Source organism: Mesoplodon bidens, assembly GCF_964165515.1.
Source record: "Mesoplodon bidens genome assembly, chromosome: 8".
NCBI lineage: Eukaryota > Metazoa > Chordata > Mammalia > Artiodactyla > Ziphiidae > Mesoplodon > Mesoplodon bidens.
Window position 1 is genome coordinate 75,242,262 of NC_138165.1, and position 23,043 is coordinate 75,265,304.

A 23,043-nucleotide genomic window follows, 5' to 3' on the forward strand; every position below is an offset into this window, starting at 1 on the left:
GGAAAACCCAGTCTTTAAAGAGTCACTCAAAAAACAATCGTTTCCTGTGCAGGCTAGATGCTAAACATACAATGACAAGCAATAGGCATGCCACTCATTGCAAAGAATGTACTGCCTAGAAGATCTTTTTAATTAAAACAGAAAAACAATTTCAGTGGTAGTTTTATATTGTGCTAAGTTAGCCAAGCTGAGTTACATTTCGCAGAGTTCCCTCCGCTGTACTGTTCCATTTAGGGTTGGTGCTGGAGAAATCTGCATGAGCTTTGGAAGGCATACATGAAACCACAGACTGAGTGGCATGTTGGGTGCCAGGTCTGTGGCAGCTTGTGCACGGTGTCACTGACCAGCTGCATCACTGTGTTGGCAAAGGGCAGTACCAGGTTGATGCTTCTTCAGATCCTGCCATATCTTCTTCAGTTTCTCCCATTCCTGGGCCAGGTGCATGCAAGCTCAGAGGTGAAGCACACAGCTCCTTCTGCAAGGGACCCACATCCACGATGCAGAGGCAGTGAGAGACAGACAGGGGTTCCAGTTTATCCCTGTTTTCCCCCATGTCATGTTTAGCTTTTCTTTTCAACTGCAGACCCTGTTGGCCTACAGTGACTTTAGGACCACACAGAAACCAAGGGGATAGCCTTACATAAACTTCTTCAGCAGCTCACACAATTGTGTAAGCTCTAATTCCTATAATAAATGTCTTATCTATATTTCTCATTGTGGTTCTGCTTCCCTGATTGAACCCTGAACCTTGAAGCCCTGAGAGAGATCAATTACCCACATTTTAGAAGCACAGGGGTTTTGAAGACAATATAGAGTTTATAAGCCTTTCAATGAAGAAATGGTTTTTAAAACATATTTGTGTAAGGAATATCACTGTTTGCCCCATCTAAGCAATAGACAGACGTGCCAGCTCTCTTACTGAACACACATATCTTCTTTGGCAAGTGTTAATAGCAAAACTCCAAAAGACCAGCCCAAACCGTCTCTGTTCTTCCCCTCTCAAGCATGCTTCCCTTTCCCCAGGTATTTTTTAGGGGAGGCATAAAGTAATGGCTATAGGCCAGAATTCACAAAAGGAAGGATGGGATGTAGCCAAGATGGCAGAGTGGGAAGACCCTGAACTCACCTTCTCCCAAAGGCACAACAAAATTGCAACTACTTACAGAGCAACTATCTATGAAAATGACCTGAAGACAGCAGAAGAAATTTCCCACAACTAAAGATATAAAGAAGATGGGAGGGGCTAAGATGCAGTATACTCAGGACCCATACACCTGGGTCAGCAACCCAGAAGTGGGAAGAATATCACAATGGCAGAGGTCCTCCCCAAGGAGCAAGGGGTCCAAGCCCCACATTGGGCTCCCCAGCCCAGGATCCTGAATCAGGAAGATGGGCTCCCAGAAGTTCTGCTCTGAAAACCAGTGGGGCTTGTGTTCAGGAGAGCCAGAGAGCTTAGGAGCCAGACTGCTCCTAAAGGTCATGTAGGAAATCTCACACACTCCAAGTCCCAGTGCAGAGGCAGTAGTTTAAAAGGAGCCTGGGTCAGACCTACTTGCTATTCTTGGAGAGCCTCTCAGAGAGGCAGAAGGCAACCGGGACTCCATCTGAGGATAAAGACACTGGAGGCAGCCATCTGGGGGAGTTCATTCTACAATGACGTCCGCACTGGCAAGTGCCATTTTGGAATCCTCCTGATAGCCTATTAGTGCTGGGGGACTTACCTGCCCACCAGCACCAGCCCAACACCCCCAAGGCTGCACAGCTAACTGCTTGGGGAAACTACCCATCCTCCAGTGGGCCCACAGCTACTCCATGAGGCAGAACCTCACAGCCTACCAAGTGGGGGCCAGCCCCACCTCCCAGCAAACCCACAATAATTGGACCCGCTCCAACAGAGGGGGGCCCACAGCCCAGATGGGGGCACCTCTAGAGCATACAGCTCTGGTGACCAGAGGGAAGCATGTTGTTGGACCCCATAGGGCATCTCCTACATAAGGCCACTTCTCTAAGATCAGGAAATGTAACTGACCTACCTAATATATAGAAATAAACACAGAGAATTAGGCAAAATGAGGAGATAGAGGAGTATGTTCCAAATGAAGAAACAAGACAAAACCTCAGAAAAAGAACTAAATGAAGTAGAGATAAGTAATCTACCCAATAAATAGTTCAAGGTAATGATCATAAAGATGCCCAATGAACTCAGGAGAAGAATGGATGAACACAGCGAGCATTTTAAGAAAGAGTTAGAAAATATAAAGAAGAACCAAACAAAGCTGAAGAATACAATAACTGAAATGAAAAATATATTAGAAGGAATCAACAGTAGGTTAGATGACACAGAGGAATGGATCAGCAATCTGGAAGACAGAGTAGTGGAAATCACCCAAGCTGAATAGAAAAAAAGAAAAAAAGAATTAAAAAAAAATGAGGATAGTTTAAGAGACATCTGGGACAACATCAAGTGTACTAACGTTTCCAATATAGGAGTTCCAGAAGGAGAAGAGAAAGAGAAAGGGGCAGAGAAATAATAGCTAAAAACTCCCTTAACGTGGGGAAGGAAACAGATATCCAGGTCCAGGAATCCCAGAGAATCCCAAACAAAGCAAACCCAAAGAGGTCCACACCAAGACACAATGTAATTAAAATGACAAAAATTAAAGAAAAAAAGAGAATCTTAAAAAGAGCAATAGGTTGCTGGGAGAGAGGGAGGGGGAGCAGGTGGGGAGGGATGGATTGGGAATTTGGGATTAGCAAATGCAAACTATTATATATAGAATGGATAAACAACAAGGTCCTACTGTATAGCACAGGGAACTATATCCAATATCCTGTGATAAACCATAATGGAAAAGAATATGAAAAAGAATGTGTATATATATATATATACATATATGTATAACTGAATCACTTTGCTATACAGCAAAAAGTAGCATAACATTGTAAATCAACTATACTTCAATAAAATAAATTTTTTAAAATATATTAAAAAATTAAAAATAATAATAAAAAATAAAAGCAGGAGGAGAAAAGCAACTAGTTATGTACAAGGGATATGATAATCAGCTGACTTTCAGCAGAAACTTTCCAGGCCAGAAGGGAGCAGCACTTTATATTCAAAGCAATGAAAGGAAAAAAACGTACAACTGAGAATATTCTACCTGGCAAGGTTATCATTCAGATTTGAAGGAGAGACAAAGAGTTTTACAGAGAAGCAAAAGCTAAAAGAATTCAGCACCACTAACCCAGCTTTACAAGAAATGTTCACGGGACTTCTCTTAGTGGAAAAGAAAAGGCCACAAGTAGAAATATGAAAATTATGAAAGGAAAAATCTCATTGGTAAAGGCAAACATAAACTACAGGTAGTAAATCAACCACTTATAAAGCTAGTAGAAAGGCTAAAAGACAAAAGTAGCAAAATCATCTATATCCACAATAACTAGTTAAGGGATACACAAAACAAAAAGATGTAAAATTTGATGTCAAAAACATTAAATATAGCAGGGGGAGTAAAAATTCGGAGTTGTTAGAATATGTTCGAAATTAAGAGATCATCAACATATACATATACGGTAACCACAAACCAAAAACCTACAACAGATACACGTAGAAAAATAGAAAAGAATCTAAACATAACACTAAACAAAGTCATCAAATCACAATGAAAGAGAGCAAAAGAAGAAAAAAAACAAAAAAGAACTACAAAAACAACCAGAAAACAATTAATGGAATGGCATTAAGTACATACCTATCAATAATTACTTTAAATGTAAATAGACAAAATGTTCCAATTAAAAGACATATTTGCCATCCTCACCCAAATTTCCAGCATTCAAAATAAATTCTTTCTTGAACACCTACAATGTACCAGGCTTGGGCTACATCAGGAAACAAAACAAAATCCCTGCCATCACGGTGCTTACATTCCAGTGACATGTTTGCCAAACTCAGCATGTTCAAACAGAACTGATTAACGTCCCCAACCCTTGCTCCTTTGCCTCTGCCTTCCATTGGGTTACCAATGGTAATGGTGTTACCATTCACCCAGTGGCTTCTTTTCCATCTCACCCTCACAAGTTCCATATCCTGTCAGGTTCACAACTTATCTCTGCTGTCAACACTCCCCACTGCTCAGAGGACACCCAGCCCTCTGCTATTGGACCCAGACTCTACTATCAGACTTATCTTCTACTACACCCTGTGTTCCAGCTACATCCAACTGAACTCACCGTTCAATCACTTCCATGACCCTTTCCCTACAGCATGTTTGTCCTCCTGCCTCAGCCCTCTCTCCTTTTCCTGGCCTGGTAAGTCCCTATCACCCTCTAAGGACTAGCTCAATTGACATGTCTTCTTGGAAGACTTCGTCTATTCAAGAAGACAGTTATTTGCTTCTTCCTCCAATTCAGTTATGATACTGTACAGATCTGCTTACCTGTTTGCACCCCCTTCAGACTGAGAACTCACTGAAGTCAAGGATCACACCGTCCATCTTGGACCACCCCAGTCAGCCCCTAGCACCATGCCTGGCACACAGGAGGTGCTTAAACAAACAGCTGTTCAATTTGGTAACCCTCCTGCATTAGAAGTAAAAGCCTTTTGCTTACCAGTGAGAATCCCTAATTCAGCAGAAAGCATTTTTCTCTTTCTAGGAACTGGAGGTGCTAGATTAAATAAGATAATCACTCACTTCACTTCTGGAGGCAACAGCCCGGTGCAGTGGGGTCAGCCACATGTTGTCCTTGGCATTCACACGAGCTCCTGGAACCAAACAGCACAGGTTAGAGGCATAATGCAATTCTGCTGATGTGAAGTCAGATGCTATATCTTGTGCTCTCATTTGCCAGGTGCAACCAACACATTTTGTTTTGTTTTTTCCTTTCTGTCAGTCATGTGCTTTCTAGCCACCAAACAAGGAGAAGACATTGAATGCAGTAGAAGGAGCAAGATCAGGAGCTGAGGATGTCACAAGAATCGGGTCAAGACTAGATGAGAAATAACAGTGTCTCACTGGGTAGGAGATACAGTTGTAAGAAAGCTGAGATTCTCCAGAACTATAGAAATGTAGGTTCTGAAGAATGAAGAACTTTTCAGGGGTGTGTATGCATGTGTGTGTGTGTGTGTGTGTGTGTGTGTGTTCGTGTTCCTGAATGTAACATATATTCCTGAATATAAAATATATAATCATATACATTATTTTATTTTTAGTCATTAAGCGTATCTATCTCACAGGGCACACAACATGAAGTTGAGTTCTGATGAGATTTTATCTGGGCTAAAGGGATTAGCAGAAATCTGTTTTATCCAAGAATCCCAATTATTTCTCTGGAACTAGCCAAATATTTTGGTAGGAAGAAGCCAGGTTCCATGGAGCTTTTGGACAGACACAACATGAAGCCTATGTAGGCTGCTCACGGCTCGCTCACACTATGGGGTGGGCATACAGGCTGCCACACAAGCCAGAGCCCGGTCATACTCAGGGAGGTGCCCATGCTCAGCTCCCTGGGAGCCACATCACAATCATGGAGCAGAAGCCCCACAGGAACAGATTCCTGGAAAGTAGAGTATGCCCTCCGCCCATGACACCTGCACAATTCTCCATGCGTACACGCCCACCAAGCTACAGCTGAACCACTACAACACCCAATATGAGCTTCCTTTTTCTGGAATCTGGATTTTGATCAGTCTTCTGGTCAGAGATGGAAAGTTTTATAAAAGGACTGCAAAAGGAGAGGAGGAGAAAAGATCTATGATATCTTTGCAGATGCAATAAGAGGACCCTGTTTTAGCCTTAGGACAACAAGGAAGGAAGCTCAAAGAAACTAGAAAGTAAGGCAGAGGAGGGGAAGTGCAAAGGAGGTGGCTCTGAGACAAGGGCCGAGAAAGTGAGTCAAGTGTAAGCAGAGGCTGACCAATCTCTGTGAGGCCAAGGCCAGCTGACAGCTAAAAAACAGGAACAGTGTTTAGAAAAAAAAAAAGCAGCAGGAGACTTTCATGGATAAAAGTGTGCTAGAAATTTAATTTAATCATAGAACTTACACTGTTTTTTCTCTTTAGCTGAAGAACAAATACCATCAACCATACTAATGATAGAAAGCAAGAACATAATAATCCCTAAAACAAGAGAGAATGTCTCTTCTCCCCTCATTCTGATTTCATTAGTTGGAGGTGGGACCAGGCACAGGTAGTTTTTAAAAACTCCCCAGGACCCACGGTTATTGTAATAGGCTGTTAAGATTGAGAACCACTGGTAAGTTGTTGCTTAATTTATCAAGCTTAAAATTATTTGAATCCTAATTCTACTAACTTCATCCAGGCAGCTTACCTGAAAAGGTTCAAGCCCCTTACATCAGTAAGAACCAAACAAAATCAGTTTGGTGGTGCTAAGACGCCAAGGCAGCAGACATCTCTCTCCCCAGTAGCAGGATGTCCTGGGCTAAGTGCTCTGGAGTGAAAAGAATGAGGTCTGGGAAGGACAGTGGGATTCATGGTCCGAAGACCCAGATTTGATTCTGATTTCAGCACCTACTGGCCCAGCTACCAAAAGCCACTACTCTGTAAAAATGAGGCTAACAACAACAACATAATAATACTTCTCTACCCACCTCATGAGGTGGTTGGGAGAATCAAGTGAATTTGAAGGTGCTTTGTAAATTGCAAAGCACTAGAAAAATATTAGCAGTTCTTATTTCCAAATCCTCTCTAATGTCATATTTACTTCTAAATCTATGACTCAGGTCTTCACCCAGGAAAGTAGGGGGAAGTCAAACATATAGATTTAAGAACGCAAAGAACCATCACCTAGAGATTGCACAAACAGGTATCTTTTGAAGATTAAGAGAGACTCAGATGCTAGGGAATGCCAGGGAGGAGGAAACCCAGATGTAATTGAGAGCAGAAAATATTGTGAGTTTTAAAACAAAATTTTCCCTACCAAAAAACAAATTTTAGCTTTCCTCTCCTAAGCCTAAGTTCCAAGGGAGCACCAGATGATTGTTACAAAGCCTACCTTTCTGGTTTAGAAACAAACAGTATTTATCCCTCAGGTCCTAGTATTTCTTCTTCCAACATTCAGCATTCAACCCTTCTAAAATTACCCATCTTTTTTTCAGGCATTTACCCGGGTCATAAATATGTCTATTTTACCACATTGTGCTTATACCTGCATATCAGAAGACAGACCTTTTATTCCCTCTCGTAACTCAAATGTATATTTGTTACTTAGTCCTAGGCTGTTTCTTTGACACGTCACAAACATCACCCAGATTTCACAAAGAGCTGGATTCAAGTCTCATTCCCTACCGGTAGAGATGGCTGTATCAGGGTGTCCCTTCAGACTCCCTGTCCACTTTTAAGGGACTTCCGTGTCACGAAGTCAAATCAGTCATCTGAGATGAAGAACATCTGGCCGTAAGTTCCCTCTGTTTCTGGGTTTGAATTTTCACCTGGCTGTCTGCATGATGTTCTTTCTTATCAACACTTTAGTACGTTTGTAGGAAGGAATGCTACATGGGACAGATTGATACCCGCTATGGGTAGCATATCAGTTCTGCCTCAGAGCCTCTAAATCAGTGCTGCCCAATGGAAATATAATGTGAACCAAGTAACTGAAAATGTTCTAGTAACCACACTAAAAAGGGTATAAAAAACAAGTAAATTAACTTTAGTAATATATTTTACTTACTTAACTCAATATATCCAAAATATTATCATGTAATTGAATTTTTTAATTATTGAGATAATTTGCATTCTTTTTTTCATGCTAAAGCTTCAAACTCCCATGTGTATTTCACACTCACAGCACATCTCCATTCAATCGGGCCACACTTCAAGTGTTCAATAGCCACAGCTGGAGTGTGGCTACCATACTGAACAGTGCAGCTCTAAATGCTAGGTGGCAGACCCCAGGCTTGGCTACTCGTTTGTTTGAGTAGCTCTCTTCAGTTCTAAGGAGCTATGATTCTACCATTAGAGCTGTGAAATCGCTAAGAGCCATGTTAAGAATGGCTGAACGCTGACTATACTAACGTAACGTGTAATCCATTTAATAGGGAGATACTCTTATTATGCCAGTTTTATAGATGAGGGAACCAAGGCCATGAGAAATAACATGCTCCAGGTCCCCAGCTAGGAAATGGTAGATTTGAACCTAGGTGGTCTGACATCAAAGCCAAACTCTAGGGCAGTATGCCTCACTTCAAAATTAGTAACATTCACACAGCATTCAACTAACACTGATTGCATTTCCCTTCCATTTTCCCCATCTTTCTCTCTGGTCCTTAGAGTCACTCTTCTCTCCCTCTTTCTCCATTTTCATGTATATATTTTTCATATATATGTATATATTCCCCCTTGATTTCATTCCTTCTTTCTCATATTTTTCCTTCTCGTTCCAAACACCGGTTATAACAATATGGAACAGAAATACATATTTTGTTACTCATGGTCTTTCACAGAGTAAATATTGTGTATAAATTTAAAAAGCTAATGCAAGAAGAAGAAACCCAAATGGTAAGACACATGTGAAAAGATACTTCTCAAAACTCATCAGGGAGGCTTCCCTGGTGGCGCAGTGGTTGAGAGTCCGCCTGCCGATGCAGGGGACACGGGTTCGTGCCCCGGTCCGGGAATATCCCATGTGCCGCAGAGCGGCTGGGCCCGTGAGCCGTGGCCGCTGAGCCTGCGCGTCCAGAGCCTGTGCTCTGCAACGGGAGAGGCCATAACAGTGAGAGGCCCGTGTACCGCAAAAAAAAAAAAAAAAAAAAAAAAAAAAAAACTCATCAGGGAGAAGCAAATGAAAGCAACATTAACAAAGCATATCGCACACATCAAATTGGGGAAAATTTTAAAGTGTGAAATGCCAAGAGTTACCAAGGATATGGAACAACAGGGAAACATAGATACAGAAGGTGAGAGTGTGAATTGGTACAACCCCCTTTTGAAACAGGGTGGTGCTACCTAATAAAACTGATAATGTGCGTGTCCTATACCACCCAGCAATTCCACCCTATCATATACCCTAGAGAAATTCTCATACATGTACAAGAATAGTCACTGAAGCATGTGTGTAACAGCAAGATATTGGGATCCTAAATGTTGATCAAGAGGAAAATGGAAAAATACACTGTGGTACATTTGTACAATGGGATGCTACAATGTCATGGAAATGAACAGACTGAAGTTACATATATAAACATATGCACTTCAAAAACACAACACTGAATGAACAAATGAAGTTGCAGATTAATACCAATGGCTTAATACCAGTTACATAAAGTTTTTAAATTTACAAAAAAACAAAGCAATATGTTGTTTATAGATGCATAGATTGAAATAATAGTAATAAATATGGCTAAAGAAAACAACTACCAATTCTGGCTAGTGGTTGACTCTTGGGAGGGAAGGTGTGAAAGGATAAGGAAAGGATACAATGGGCTTCAACTGTGTCTTCAATGCTTTACTTTCTTTTCAAAAAGATATAATGCAAGTACAGAAAAATCTTAAGATTTCTTAAAGCTTGATATACATGGGTATTAATTACATTATTCTCCATACTTTTCTATATGTTTGAAATATTTTCTAATAAAACACTTTTAAGAAAGCTAGTACACTTAAAGTTTTATGTCTCTTAATGAAAATGGTTTGGGGGGATTAAGTTGCTTTTTCTTACACAACTTTTTTCTTGGTTAGTCACCCTTCTTGTTAGAAAAATGACACTTTCATATAAAATGGCCCATTCATAGTCTCTTCCAGGACTTTCCTAAGGCTCACCCAAGGTGAGTAAGGAAAGATGAGTAAGAGCTGCTGTTGGATTTGCAGATGACCTCATTTGTACAGTCCATTTTGATAAGAAAACTTCAAGTTAACGACGTGTTATTTGCTGGTCTTACTGTCATTTTTTTCTCATGCTGTCCTCTCTCCACAATCACTATCGCTGATCTCCCCAGCTGTTGAATAGAGGCAAGTCAGCACATGCAGGAAAGGCAGGACCTCAGAAGTCTGTGCCTCTTGGGATGAAGATGGCGGAGTAGAAGGATGTGCACTCACTCCCTCTTGTGAGAGCACTGAAATCACAATTAACTGCTGAAAAACCATAGATAGAAGACACTGGAACTCACCAAAAAAGATACCCCACATCCAAAGACAAAGGAGAAGCCGCAATGAGACAACAGGAGGGGTGCAATCACAATAAAATCAAATCCCATAACTGCTGGGTGGGTGACTCAAAAACTGGAGAACAATTATACCATAGAAGTCCACCCACTGCAGTGAGGGTTCTGAACCGCATGTCAGGCTTCCCAACCTGGCGATCCGGCAACAGGAGGAGGAATTCCCAGAGAATCAGACTTTGAAGGCTAGCAGGATTTGACTGCAGGACTTGGACAGCACTGCGGGAAACAGAGACTCTACTTTTGGAGGGCACACACAAAGCATCGGGACCCAGAGGAAGGAGCAGTGACCCCATAGGAGACTGAACCAGGCCTACCTGCTAGTGTTGGAGGGTCTCCTACAGAGGCGGCGGGCGGCTGTGGCTCACTGCAGGGACAAGGACACCAACAGCACAAGTTCTGGGAAGCAATCCTTGGTGTGAGCCCTCCAGGAGTCTGCCATTAGCCCCACCAAAGAGCATGTGGCCTCCAGTGCTGGGTCGCCTCAGGCCAAACAACCAACAGGGAGGGAACTCAGCCCCACCCATGAGCAGACAAGTGGATTAAAGTTTTACTGAGCTCTGCCCACCAGAGCAACACTCAGCTCTACCAACCACCAGTCCCTCCCATCAGGAAGCTTGCAAAAGTCTCTTAGATAGCCTCATCCATCAGAGGGCAGACAGCAGAAGCAAGAAGAACTACAATTCTGCAGCATGTGGAACGAAAACCACATTCACAGAAAGAGAGACAAAATGAAAAGGCAGAGGACTATGTACCAGATGAAGGAAAAAGATAAAACCCCAGAAAAACAACTAAATGGAGTGGAGACAGGTAACCTTCCAGAAAAAGAATTTGTAATAATGACAGTGAAGATGATCCAGGACCTTGGAAAAAGAATGGAGGCAAAGATTGAAAAGATGCAAGAAATGTTTAACAAAGACATAAAAGATTAAACAACAAACACCTAGAAGAATTAAAGAACAAACAAACAGAGGTGAACAATACAATAACTGAAATGAAAAATACACTAGAAGGAATCAATAGCAGAATAACTGAGGCAGAAGAACAGATAAGTGAACTGGAAGACAGAATGGTGGAATTCACTGCCACAGAACAGAATAAAGAAAAAAGAATGAAAAGAAATGAAGACAGCCTAAGAGACCTCGGGACAACATTAAACGCACCAACATCTGCAACATAGGGGTCCCAGAAGGAGAAGAGAGAGAAAGAGAAAGGACCCGAGAAAATACTTGAAGGGATTATAGTTGAAAACTTCCCTCACACGGGAAAGGAAATAGCCACCCAAGTCCAGGAAGTGCAGAGAGGCCCAAGGAGGACAAACCCAAGGAGAAACATGCCAAGACACATAGTGATCAAATTGACAAAAATTAAAGACAAAGAAAAAGTATTAAAAGCAACAAGGGAAAAACGACAGATAACATACAAGGGAACTCCCATAAGGTTAACAGCTGATTTCTCAGCAGAAACTCTACAAGCCAGAAGGGAGTGCACGATATATTTAAAGTGATGAAAGGGAAAAAACTACAACCAAGGTTACTTTACACAGCAAGGATCTCATTCAGATTCGAGGGAGAAATCAAAACTTTACAGACAACCAAAAGCTAAGAGAATTCAGCACCACCAAACCAGCTCTACAACAAATGCTAAAGGAACTTCTCTAAGTGGGAAACACAAGAGAAGAAAAGGACCTATAAAAACAAACCCAAAACAATTAAGAAAATGGTCATAGGAACATACATATAGATAATTACCTTAAACGTGAATGGATTAAATGCTCCAACCAAGACACAGGCTCACTGGATGGATACAAAAACAAGACCCATCTATATGCTGTCTACAAGGGACCCACTTCACACCTAGGGACACATACAGACTGTAAGTGACGGGATAGAAAAAGATATTTCATGCGAGTGGAAGTCAAAAGAAAGCTGGAGTAGCAATACTCATATCAGATAAAATAGACTTTAAAATAAAGAATGTTACAAGAGACAAGGAAGGACACTACATAATGATCAGGGGATCAACCCAAGAAGAAGATATAATGATTATAAATATATATGCACCCAACATAGGAGCACCTCAATACATAAGGCAAATGCTAACAGCTATAAAAGAGGAAGTTGACAGTAACACAATAATAGTGGGGGACTTTAACACCTCACTTACACCAATGGACAGATCATCCAGACAGAAAATTAATAAGGAAACACAAGCTTTAAGTGACACAATAGAACAGACAGATTTAACTGATATTTATAGGACATTCCATGCAAAAACAGCAGATTACACTTTCTTCTCAAGTGCACATGGAACATACAGGACAGATCACATCTTGGTTCACAAATCAAGCCTTGATAAATTTAAGAAATTGAAATCATATCAAGCATCTTTTCTGACCACAATGCTATGAGATTAGAAATAATAATAATACAGGGAAAAAACATAAAAAACACAAACACATGGAGGCTAAACAATACATTACTAAATAACCAAGAGATCACTGAAGAAATCAAAGAGGAAATCAAAAAATACCTAGAGACAAAAGACAATGAAAACACGATAATCCAAAACCTAAGGTATGCAGCAAAAGCAGTTCTAAGAGGGAAGTTTATAGCTATACAATCCTACCTCAAGAAACAAGAAAAATCTCAAACAATCTAACGTTACACCTAAAGGAACTAGAGAAAGAAGAACAAACAAAACCCAAAGTTAGTAGAAGGAAAGAAATCATAAAGATTAGAGCAGAAATAAATAAAATAGAAACAGAGAAAACAATAGCAAAGATCAACAAAACCAGAAGGTGATTCTTTGAGAAAGTAAACAAAATTGATAAACCTTTAGCCAGACTCATCAAGAAAAAGAGGGAGAGGACTCAAATCAATAAAATTAGAAAAGAAAAAAGAAAAGTTACAATGGACACCGAAGAAATACAAAGCATCATGACAGACTACTACAAGCAACTCTATGCCAATAAAATGGACAACCTGGAAGAAATGGACAAATGCTTAGAAAGGTATAACCTTCCAAGACTGAACCAGGAAGAAACAGAAAATATGAATAGACCAATCACAAGTAATGAAATTGAAACTGTGATTAAAAATCTTCCAACAGGGCTTCCCTGGTGGCGCAGTGGTTGAGAGTCTGCCTGCCGATGCAGGGGACACGGGCTTGTACCCTGGTCTGGGAAGATCCCACATGCCACGGAGCGGCTGGGCCCATGAGCCATGGCTGCTGAGCCTGCGCATCCGGAGCCTGTGCTCCGCAACGGGAGAGGCCACAATAGTGAGAGGCCCGCGTACCGCAAAAAAAAAAAAAAAAAAAAAATCTTCCAACAAACAAAAATCCAGGACCAGATGGCTTCACAGGTGAATTCTATCAAACATTTAAGTTTATTTATTTATTATTTTTTTTTTTGGCGGTATGCGGGCCTCTCCCTGTTGTGGCCTCTCCCGTTGCAGAGCACAGGCTCCAGACACGCAGGCTCAACGGCCATGGCTCACAGGCCCAGCCGCTCCGCGGCACGTGGGATCCTCCCGGACCGGGTCACAAACCCGTGTCCCCTGCATCGGCAGGCGGACTCTCAACCACTGCGCCACCAGGGAAGCCCTATCAAACATTTAGAGAAGAGCTAACACCCATCCTTCTCAAACTCTTCCAAAAAATTGCAGAGGAAGGAAGGAACATTTCCAAACTCATTCTATGAGGCCACCATCACCCTAATGCCAAAACCAGACAAACGTACTACAAAAAAAGAAAATTACAGACCAATATCAGTGATGATGAATATAGATGCAAAAATCCTCAACAAAATACTAGCAAACAGAATCCAACAACACATTAAAAGGATCATACACCATGATCAAGTGGGATTTATCCCAGGAATGCAAGAATTCTTCAATATACACAAATCAATCAGTGAGATACACCATATTAATAAATTAAAGAATAAAAACCATATGATCATCTCAACAGATGCAGAAAAAGCTTTTGACAAAATTCAACACCCATTTATGATAAAAACTCTCCGGAAAGTGGGCATAGAGGGAGCCTACCTCAACGTAATAAAAGCCATATACAACAAACCCACAGCAAACATCATTCTCAATGGTGAAAAACTGAAAGCATTTCCTCTAAGATCAGGAACAAGACAAGGATGTCCACTCTCACTGCTATTATTCAACATAGTTTTGGAAGTCCTAGCCATGGCAATCAGAGAAGAAAAAGAAATAAAAGGAATACAAATTGGAAAAGAAGACGTAAAACTGTCACTGTTTGAAGATGACATGAGACTATACATAGATAATCCTAATGATGCCGCTAGAAAACTACTAGAGCTAATCAATGAATTTGGTAAAGTTGCAGGATACAAAATTAATGCACAGAAATCTCTTGCATTCCTATACACTAACAACGAAAGATCAGAAAGAGAAATTAAGGAAATAATCCCATACACCATTGCAACGAAAAGAGTAAAATACTTAGGAATAAACCTACCTAAGGAAGTAAAAGACCTGTACTCAGAAAACTATAAAACACTGATGAAAGAAATCAAAGATGACACAAACAGATGGAGAGATATACCATATTCTTGGATTGGAAGAATCAATATTGTAAAAATGAGTATACTACCCAAAGCAATCTACAGATTCAATGCAATCCTGATCAAATTACCAATGGCATTTTTTACAGAACTAGAACAAAAAATCTTAAAATTTGTATGGCGACACAAAAGACCCTGAATAGCCAAAGCAATCTTGAGGGAACAAAACAGATCTGGAGGAATCAGACTCCCTGATTTAGACTATACTACAAAGCTATAGTAATCAAGACAATATGGCACTGGCACAAAAACAGAAACATAGATCAATGGAACTGGATAGAAAGCCCAGAGATAAGCCCACATATCTATGGTCAACTAATCTATGACAAAGGAGGCAAGGATACACAATGGAGAAAAGACAGTCTCCTCAGTAAGTGGTACTGGGAAAACTGGACAGCTACATGTAAAAAAATGAAATTAGAACACTCCCTAACACCATACACAAAAATAAACTCAAAATGGATTAAGGACCTAAATCTAAGACCGGACACTATAAAACTTTTAGAGGAAAACATAGGAAGAACACTCTAAGACATAAATCACAGCAAGATCCTTTTTGACCCACCTCCTCGAGTAATGGAAATAAAAACAAAAATAAACAAATGGGACAAAATGAAACTTCAAAGCTTTGCACAGCAAAGGAAACTAAACAAGACGAAAAGACAACCCTCAGAATGGGAGAAAACATTTGCAAACGAATCAACGGACAAAGGATTAATCTCCAAAATATATGAACAGCTCATGCAGCTCAATATTAAAGAAACAAACAACCTAATCCAAAAATGGGCAGAAGACCTAAATAGACAATCTCTCCAAAGAAGACATACAGATGGCCAAGAGGCATATGAAAAGCTGCTCAACATCACTAATTATTAGAGAAATGCAAGTCAAAACTGCAATGAGGTATCACCTCACACTGGTTAGAATGGGCATTATCAGAAAATCTACAAACAACAAATGCTAGAGAGGGTGTGGAGAAAAGGGAACCCTCTTGCACTGTTGGTGGGAATGTAAATTGATGCCGCCACTATGGAGAACAGTATGGAAATTCCTTAAAAAACTAAAAATAGAATTACCATATGTCCCAGCAATCCCACTACTAGGCATATACCCAGAGAAAACCATAATTCAAAAAGACACATGCACCCCAATGTTCATTGCAGCACTATTTATAATAGCCAGGTCATGGAAGCAATCTAAATGCCCATCGACAGATGAATGGATAAAGAAGTTGTGGTACATATATACAATAGAATATTACTCAGCCATAAAAAGGCACAAAACTGGGTCATTTGTAGAGATGTAGATGGACCTAGAGACTGTCATACAGAGTGAAGTAACTCAGAAAGAGAAAAACAAATATTGTATATTAACACATATATGTGGAATCTAGAAAAATGGTACAGATGAACTGGTTTGCAAGGCAGAAATAGAGACACAGATGTAGAGAACAGATGTATGGACACCAAGAGGGGAAAGCGGGGGCGGGTGTGGTGGTGGTGGTGGGATGAATTGGGAGATTGGGATTGACATGTATAGACTAATATGTATAAAATATATATTATCTAATAAGAACCTGCTGTATAAAAAATAAAAATTAAAAAAAAAAGCTTGTGCCTACCCAAAGGTGCGAGGGCTCTAGAATCTTAGCGAATCTTTTGCTGTCTTTCCATATGCCATTTTATCACCACATTTTGAATCTAAGCATCTCATCTCAGTAGCTCCCTCACCAGCCAAACCACCAGCATACTGACGAGGGCAGAGGACATGTGTGTAGTACACGCCTGACCTGTGTCTACCTGCAAGTTCAAATCTTACCTTCCCAGCTGCATGGCACAGGGAGGTCAGCTCGGTGCTTTGTGACCACCTAGAGGGGTGGGATAGGGAGGGTGGGAGGGAGACGCCAGAGGGAGGGGATATGGGGATATACGTATGCATATAGCTGATTCACTTTGTTATACAGCAGAAACTAACACAACACTGTAAAGCAATTATACTCCAATAAAGACGTTAAACAAAAAAACCCAAAAATCTTACCTTCCATCCTCCTCTCTTTCGCCTCCCTCCTTCTGTCTCCCCCTCCTCTCTCCTCCCTCCTCCCTCTCTCTCTCATATACACAACCTATTTTTGTCTTTGTATGTGTGTATTAGAATGCTCTATCGTAAGGAAATAACTTTAGGTAAATGTTAAGACTAATCTTTAAGGATGATTTAAGAAAGGTTAGTCATAAAAGTAAAATACTTGAAACAACTTTGGCATTAGACAAAGGGTTGGTTAAATAAATTACCATACAGCCACATGATGCAGCTGCGATGCTTTGTAAGAATGCTTAATAATGTGGAGAGATGTTCACAAACTATGGTTGTGCGCAAAAAGCAAGTACTAAAACATTATGAATGAATGAACCCATTTTTGTAAAAACATTAAACATTCTAGAAGGATGTACCACAAAAGCCCTGAGATCACTTCCTGGCACATGGTAAACACTGTACACTTGCTTGCTAACTATTATCAAAGTAGAGTCAGGGAAGTAAGGCATAGAGACCGGGGGTATCTACCATTGACACAGTTCTGAGTCCAGCTCAGACCTTAGTTAACAGTTGCCACATGAAGGATGCTTTCTGGTTAAAAGAAAGATCCAGCAATGTCTCCTCAACTGAACTGGCTTGAAGCAGAGCTATGAAAATGTGCCTATCACCATGAATAGCAGCAGACCTATTTTACTTCATGTTTTGATCATATGAGTAATACATGAATGCATTCTTCTTTTAAAAGATAGATGGTTGAAGATTTAGGTAAAGTCCCCTTGAGAATCATCCCCAATGCTGGACTCTCTTCACTCCCTGAAGAAAACTACTACTCTGAGTTTGGTTGGTGAGCTTCTCGTTTCTTTTATGTCTTCATATACAAATATGTGTACACATAGAAAATCAGAGAATTAAGCTGAGTGGCCAATACAATAGTCTTCTTGTTTTTTAAAATATTACACAATTTTTAAAAATTTGTAGCACTATTTCATAAGTATGCTTTTACATTAATGTGTCATATTGTAGTAACACTGAATTTCCTTGTTTCATTCAATAATACATTTTTCATATCTGTTTATGTTGAAACTTAGAGAATGAGTCCATTCTCTTTATTTGCCACATGTATTCCAACATATAAATACACATTTTTTTTTAGACATTCTCTCTATTGATGGGTATTTCAATTGTTTCCAGTATTTCACTAGTCAAACAATGCTGCTATGAACATCCAGAAAATGACTCCCTACGCAAATGTGCAAGTATTTGTCTAGGATAGATAATTAGAAACGGACTTTGTCATGCACACTTTTGGTTTTCATAGTCTGAACCCTCTAAAGTGTATCAACACTCACGGTGTATGATTGCTTAATTTCCCCACATTCTCATCAACACTTGATATTATCAGTTATTTAAAATATTGCAGGACTTCCCTGGTGACGCAGTGGTTAAGAATCCGCCTGCCAGTGCAGGGGACACCGGTTCGAGCCCTGGTCCAGGAGGATCCCACATGCCACAGAGCAACTAAGCCCGTGTATCACAACTACTGAGCCTACGCTCTAGAGCCTGAGCGCCACAACTACTGAGCCCACGTACAACTACTGAAGCCTGCGCACCTAGAGCCCGTGTTCTGCAACAAGAGAAGCCACCACAATGAGAAGCCCACGCACCACAACAAAGAGTAGCCCCCGCTCACTGAAACTAGAGAAAGCCCGCACACAGCAATGAAGACCCAATGCATCCAAAAATAAAGAAATAAAATAAAATAGTGCAAATCTGATTGGAGAAAAATGGTCTCACATTTTTGTGTTTCCTGTTTAACAGTGAGGTTGGGCATCTCTAATATGTTTGTTTATTGGTCATTTAAAATTCATTCTCTGAGAACCATGTATTTATATTCTTTGCCTATTTCTCCTGTTTTTCTACTATGTTTTTCTTATAATTTATTTTTTTATTTTTTTAGTGTATATTTATTTATTTATTTATTTAGTTAGTTAGTTAGTTTCTGCTTTATAACAAAGTGAATCAGTCATACATATACATCTGTTCCCACATCCCTTCCCTTTTGCGTCTCCCTCCCTCCCACCCTCCCTATCCCACCCCTCCAGGCGGTCACAAAGCACCGAGCTGATCTCCCTGTGCTATGCGGCTGCTTCCCACTATCCATCTACCTTACGTTTGGTAGTGTATATATGTCCATGCCTCTCTTTCACTTTGTCACTCTTATAATTTATATGTATACATTTATATTGTATTGTTATTATTTTTTAACTTTTTATTTTATTTATTTTTTTATATAGCAGGTTCTTATTAGTTATCTATTTTATACATATTCGTATATATATGTCAATCCCAATCTCCCGATTCATCCCACCACCTTGACCCTGAGCTTGCTGCGCAGCATAAAGCAACACATGTCCCGTGTGTAACAAACACCAGCACTGTGTTCATGCAGCTTTGGGGTCACTTGAGGAATTGAAAGATAATTAGAAATCTAGGAAGTAGATTCTTTCAGTCACTATTTAAGTCCTCCATTCCTCTACTAATCCTCCCCCAAAAGGTTGAAGAGGCGGCTGCCAAGGAAACCTCCTCTCCCAGAACAACAAAATTATTACGACAAAAGCAGAGTTGTCTGAATGGGGACGCAATATTTCATCAGTGTCATCCCGTGAGACCGGCTTCCTCATCCTCTTCCTCCGTCTGTCTGAGGGTCTTGTTTACATGTCAGAGGGAGACATCAGATGCTTTTGAGTTGAATATTTATAACTGATTTTTCTAAAGGAAGCTTCATGTTATTTACCTGCCTGTCAGGCACCATTGTGCACTGAAGGACACAGAGTCTGCATGTCTCATGATTTAAAGGCAAATGCTATTTCCTCAAGGACATTTTAAAGCTTATCATTTTTTTTAAAGCACTAGGCTATGCTGATTCTGCAGAAACAAAGACACAACTAAAAGTGATCAGGCATAAACTCTAATTACAAATTAAATACCTTTTTAAAAAATCTTATCCTTATTAACACTTGATTTTATTTTCATAGATATCAGGAGTAAAGAGAACTCTGAGCATCTTTTCCAGAGGCAATACTTCTGTTCTCTTAGCCCTGTCATCTAGGAAGAAGTTGAATAAAGAAAAAAGGTAGACCAAATGACTAAAACTCTTACAGGCCAGAGAGAACAACTGATTCTTAAGGTGGGCTTAGCCAATGTTTGGCTTTTAATTATAGAAATAAATATGGGGACTTCCCTGGTGGCACAGTGGTTAAGAATCCGCCTGCCAATGCAGGGGACACGGGTTCGAGCCCTGGTCCGGGAAGATCCCACATGCCGCAGAGCAACTAAGCCTGTGCACCTCAACTACTGAGCTCGTGTGCCACAGCTACCGAAGACCACGCACCTAGAGCCCGTGCTCTGCAACAAAGAGAAGCCACCACAATGAGAAGCCCGCACACCACAAAGAAAAGTAGCCCTGCTCACCACAACTAGAGAAAGCCCACGCACAGCAACGAAGACCTAACACAGCCAAAAAACTAGATAAATAAACAAATTAATTTAAAAGAAAAAGAAATATGAAAGAAAGATCATATGAAGTATGATTATGATACAGTGAGATCAGCTTGCTTTTGATTTTTTTTTTTAACAAACAGACCAAATCTTATTACAGCCCAGGAGCACTGTCCTTCAAAGCAATGACCTTGGAAGAGTGTATGATAATTCCATGTATGTAGCATTGTCCAAAGCATTTTAAAAACTCCCCTTGGAGCTGCCTTTGGAACCAGTTTATATACCCATCAGCAAATGGCCCATTACTTTATAATCGCACTACATTGGAGGCCAAAATCAGCATTGACTCATTTAATCACCCCTCTTTCTCTAGACCAAAAAAAAAAAACCAAATCCAACCTCAAAGGATGAATATTTGTTATGCATGAGATAATCAAAAGAATGACCTGCTACCAGCTCTGGAGGCAACTTGCATTGGGAGTAGTAATCACAGTTTGAACAATCACAGGAAATAATTTTACAGGAATACCACTTGTTTGGTGGCCTACGTGCTAATAAATTTACTATTTTTAATTAGTAGTTACAACTCACAAACACTCCCATGTTAGAGGGTGGGTATTTCTGGTTTTCTTCCTTCAGCCCAGAACTCTCTAACCCTTGCGTGTCTCCAGAGTTTCTCTACAGGGTCTCGTTACTGTGGCTGTTTCTCTGTGTGCTCTGTTTCCTATATCTCAAGCCTAGGCTCTTAACTCTTGGTCACTGATTGGTTCACATTGATCTCATTCATCCATCTCCAGGCAAACGATTTAGCAAGCTCTTGACCTTGTATTTGCCTTAATCCTGACTCGGCCAGTTCCAAAACAGAAGCTAGAAGCAGGTGGGGAAAAGAAAGCCAGAATGTGGACTGGCAGTTAGAAGAGGAAATCTGCAAGGCCTGAATTCCTCGCTGTTTGCTCAGAGGCATCCAGGGTTCCATCTGCCTGGCTAACAGGAGATAATGTCAGTAGGAATTTAGCGGGCTTGGGTTACACTATGCTCTGTAAGTTAATACAACAATGGAGAACACAGCTGTAATGGGCAATTCTGGCAAAGCCAAGTGATTTGTCCAACGTGGGAATTGTTAGCACCTCATTCATTATTAAATTGGAAAACAGTTTGGTTGGATTCCCTAAAGGGTCAGCTGCCAGATGTAAGCTCAGAGATGAAATCATTGCTCTTGCAATGATATTTCTTTAGGAATATATACATATTGAATAAAGGACCTTTTGGGGAAATTAAAACCATGAGAATTCCAAGAATTCGCCTAAGTTTCCACAGCTGAATAAAATTTCTAAAGAACTTTCCCAGTGTTCTCCCATGCCCTTAGTCTTCCTAATTTGATGAGGGAAGAAGGAAAAATTCCATAGCATGTGCCACCCAAAACTATACTAGAGACATTAATAGCCAGTGATTCTTCCTAGATGACTGGGCTAAGAGAACAGGTGTACAGATCAAGATATACAGAACAGTTTCTCCTGGCTCTACTGAATAAGCCCCGTTTAAAAGAGGCTGGTGTACTCCATGCCCACGTGAAGGGGAGGTGAAACCAAGTTTCTTGATCACCAGACCCCAGATGCCTGAAAAAAAATAGATGGGTCCTTCATGTTGAAGAATTAAAACCTTCCCCTTTGAATGTGGAAAAACAAACCAAAAACCAAAGCTGGGGATCTAAAACAAGGTTTTGAATTTGTACATTCATGAATCAAACATTCCTCTGAGACCCAGATCTGTCTCCTAATACAACATTTAGATGGTGAGTACAGCAGGTCGGGACCATTAGGTGTCATACCACAAAACTCTTTATTTTTCACCCTCACCAATTCTGCCTATAATTTTCCATGGGCCAAATTTCTGCTGTTGGGGTGACCAGCCAGGTGTGCGCTGGCTGTTAGCCATAGACTGTGCCAGCCTCAAACAGTACATGTTTTGTTTGGAACACAGCCCTGAAACATCTTTAGAATTATCAGAATGAAGGCCTGTTTCAAGAGCACCAGAAATACTACATGGAATCTAACTTAAGTTCCACGAGATTGACAAGAGCATGGGGCACAAACATTGTAAGACACAAAATATTTGTTTCCTGGGAAAACCCACCTCAAGGACACAAACACAACAAAACTAAGCGCAATGTGAGTCTTCTTTGTGTATCACAGCACAATGCTTGCTTCTTTTTCATAATGTTCTCCACATCTGCTCGAATACCATGTCAGTTCCTACCTGTGCATAGCTGACTTTGGAATTCTACAGTTTCCCTACTGCAAACAAAGGTAAAACCTTATTATAGGCCTTTTGCATAGTCTGTGGGAAGAGGCATTGCCTCCAGATTTGAATCTCCCCAAACCAAAAGAAGGAGAAAGGAAGCCAGCTGGCCTGCATACAATCCACACTGAGACACGTGCACGTGCTCAGATTCATTCTGGGGATTTGTCTAGCAAATACTCAAGGGAGAAAGCACATACTGGTTTTGGAAGCCTGTTTGATGAGATATACCAAGTATACAGGTTTCCAAAAATGAAAACACTGACATTTAAAAAATCTGATGAAATATCTAAAATACATCGAAAAATAAAGAGAATAATATCACAAAGACCAGTACACACACAAATCTGATTTAACATGTGTTGGCCGTATTTACCCCAATTTTAAAAAAATAAAATATTTTACAGAGTTATAGTCTCTTTCATACCCTCCCCTGAAGACATCTC

At 40.4% G+C, this 23,043-nt stretch overlaps 1 protein-coding gene across 4 annotated transcripts in view; it reads right to left on the minus strand.

Annotated features, from left to right (window-relative positions):
- Positions 1-23,043, minus strand: part of ANKRD44 (ankyrin repeat domain 44) — a 328,696-nt gene that overhangs the window by 145,787 nt on the left and 159,866 nt on the right. For all 4 annotated transcript variants that reach the window (XM_081242878.1, XM_081242876.1, XM_081242877.1 and 1 more), the window contains exon 4: positions 4,692-4,762. In XM_081242878.1, the coding sequence (XP_081099004.1) occupies positions 4,692-4,762 (71 nt within the window). The remainder of the gene's footprint in view (positions 1-4,691; positions 4,763-23,043) is intronic.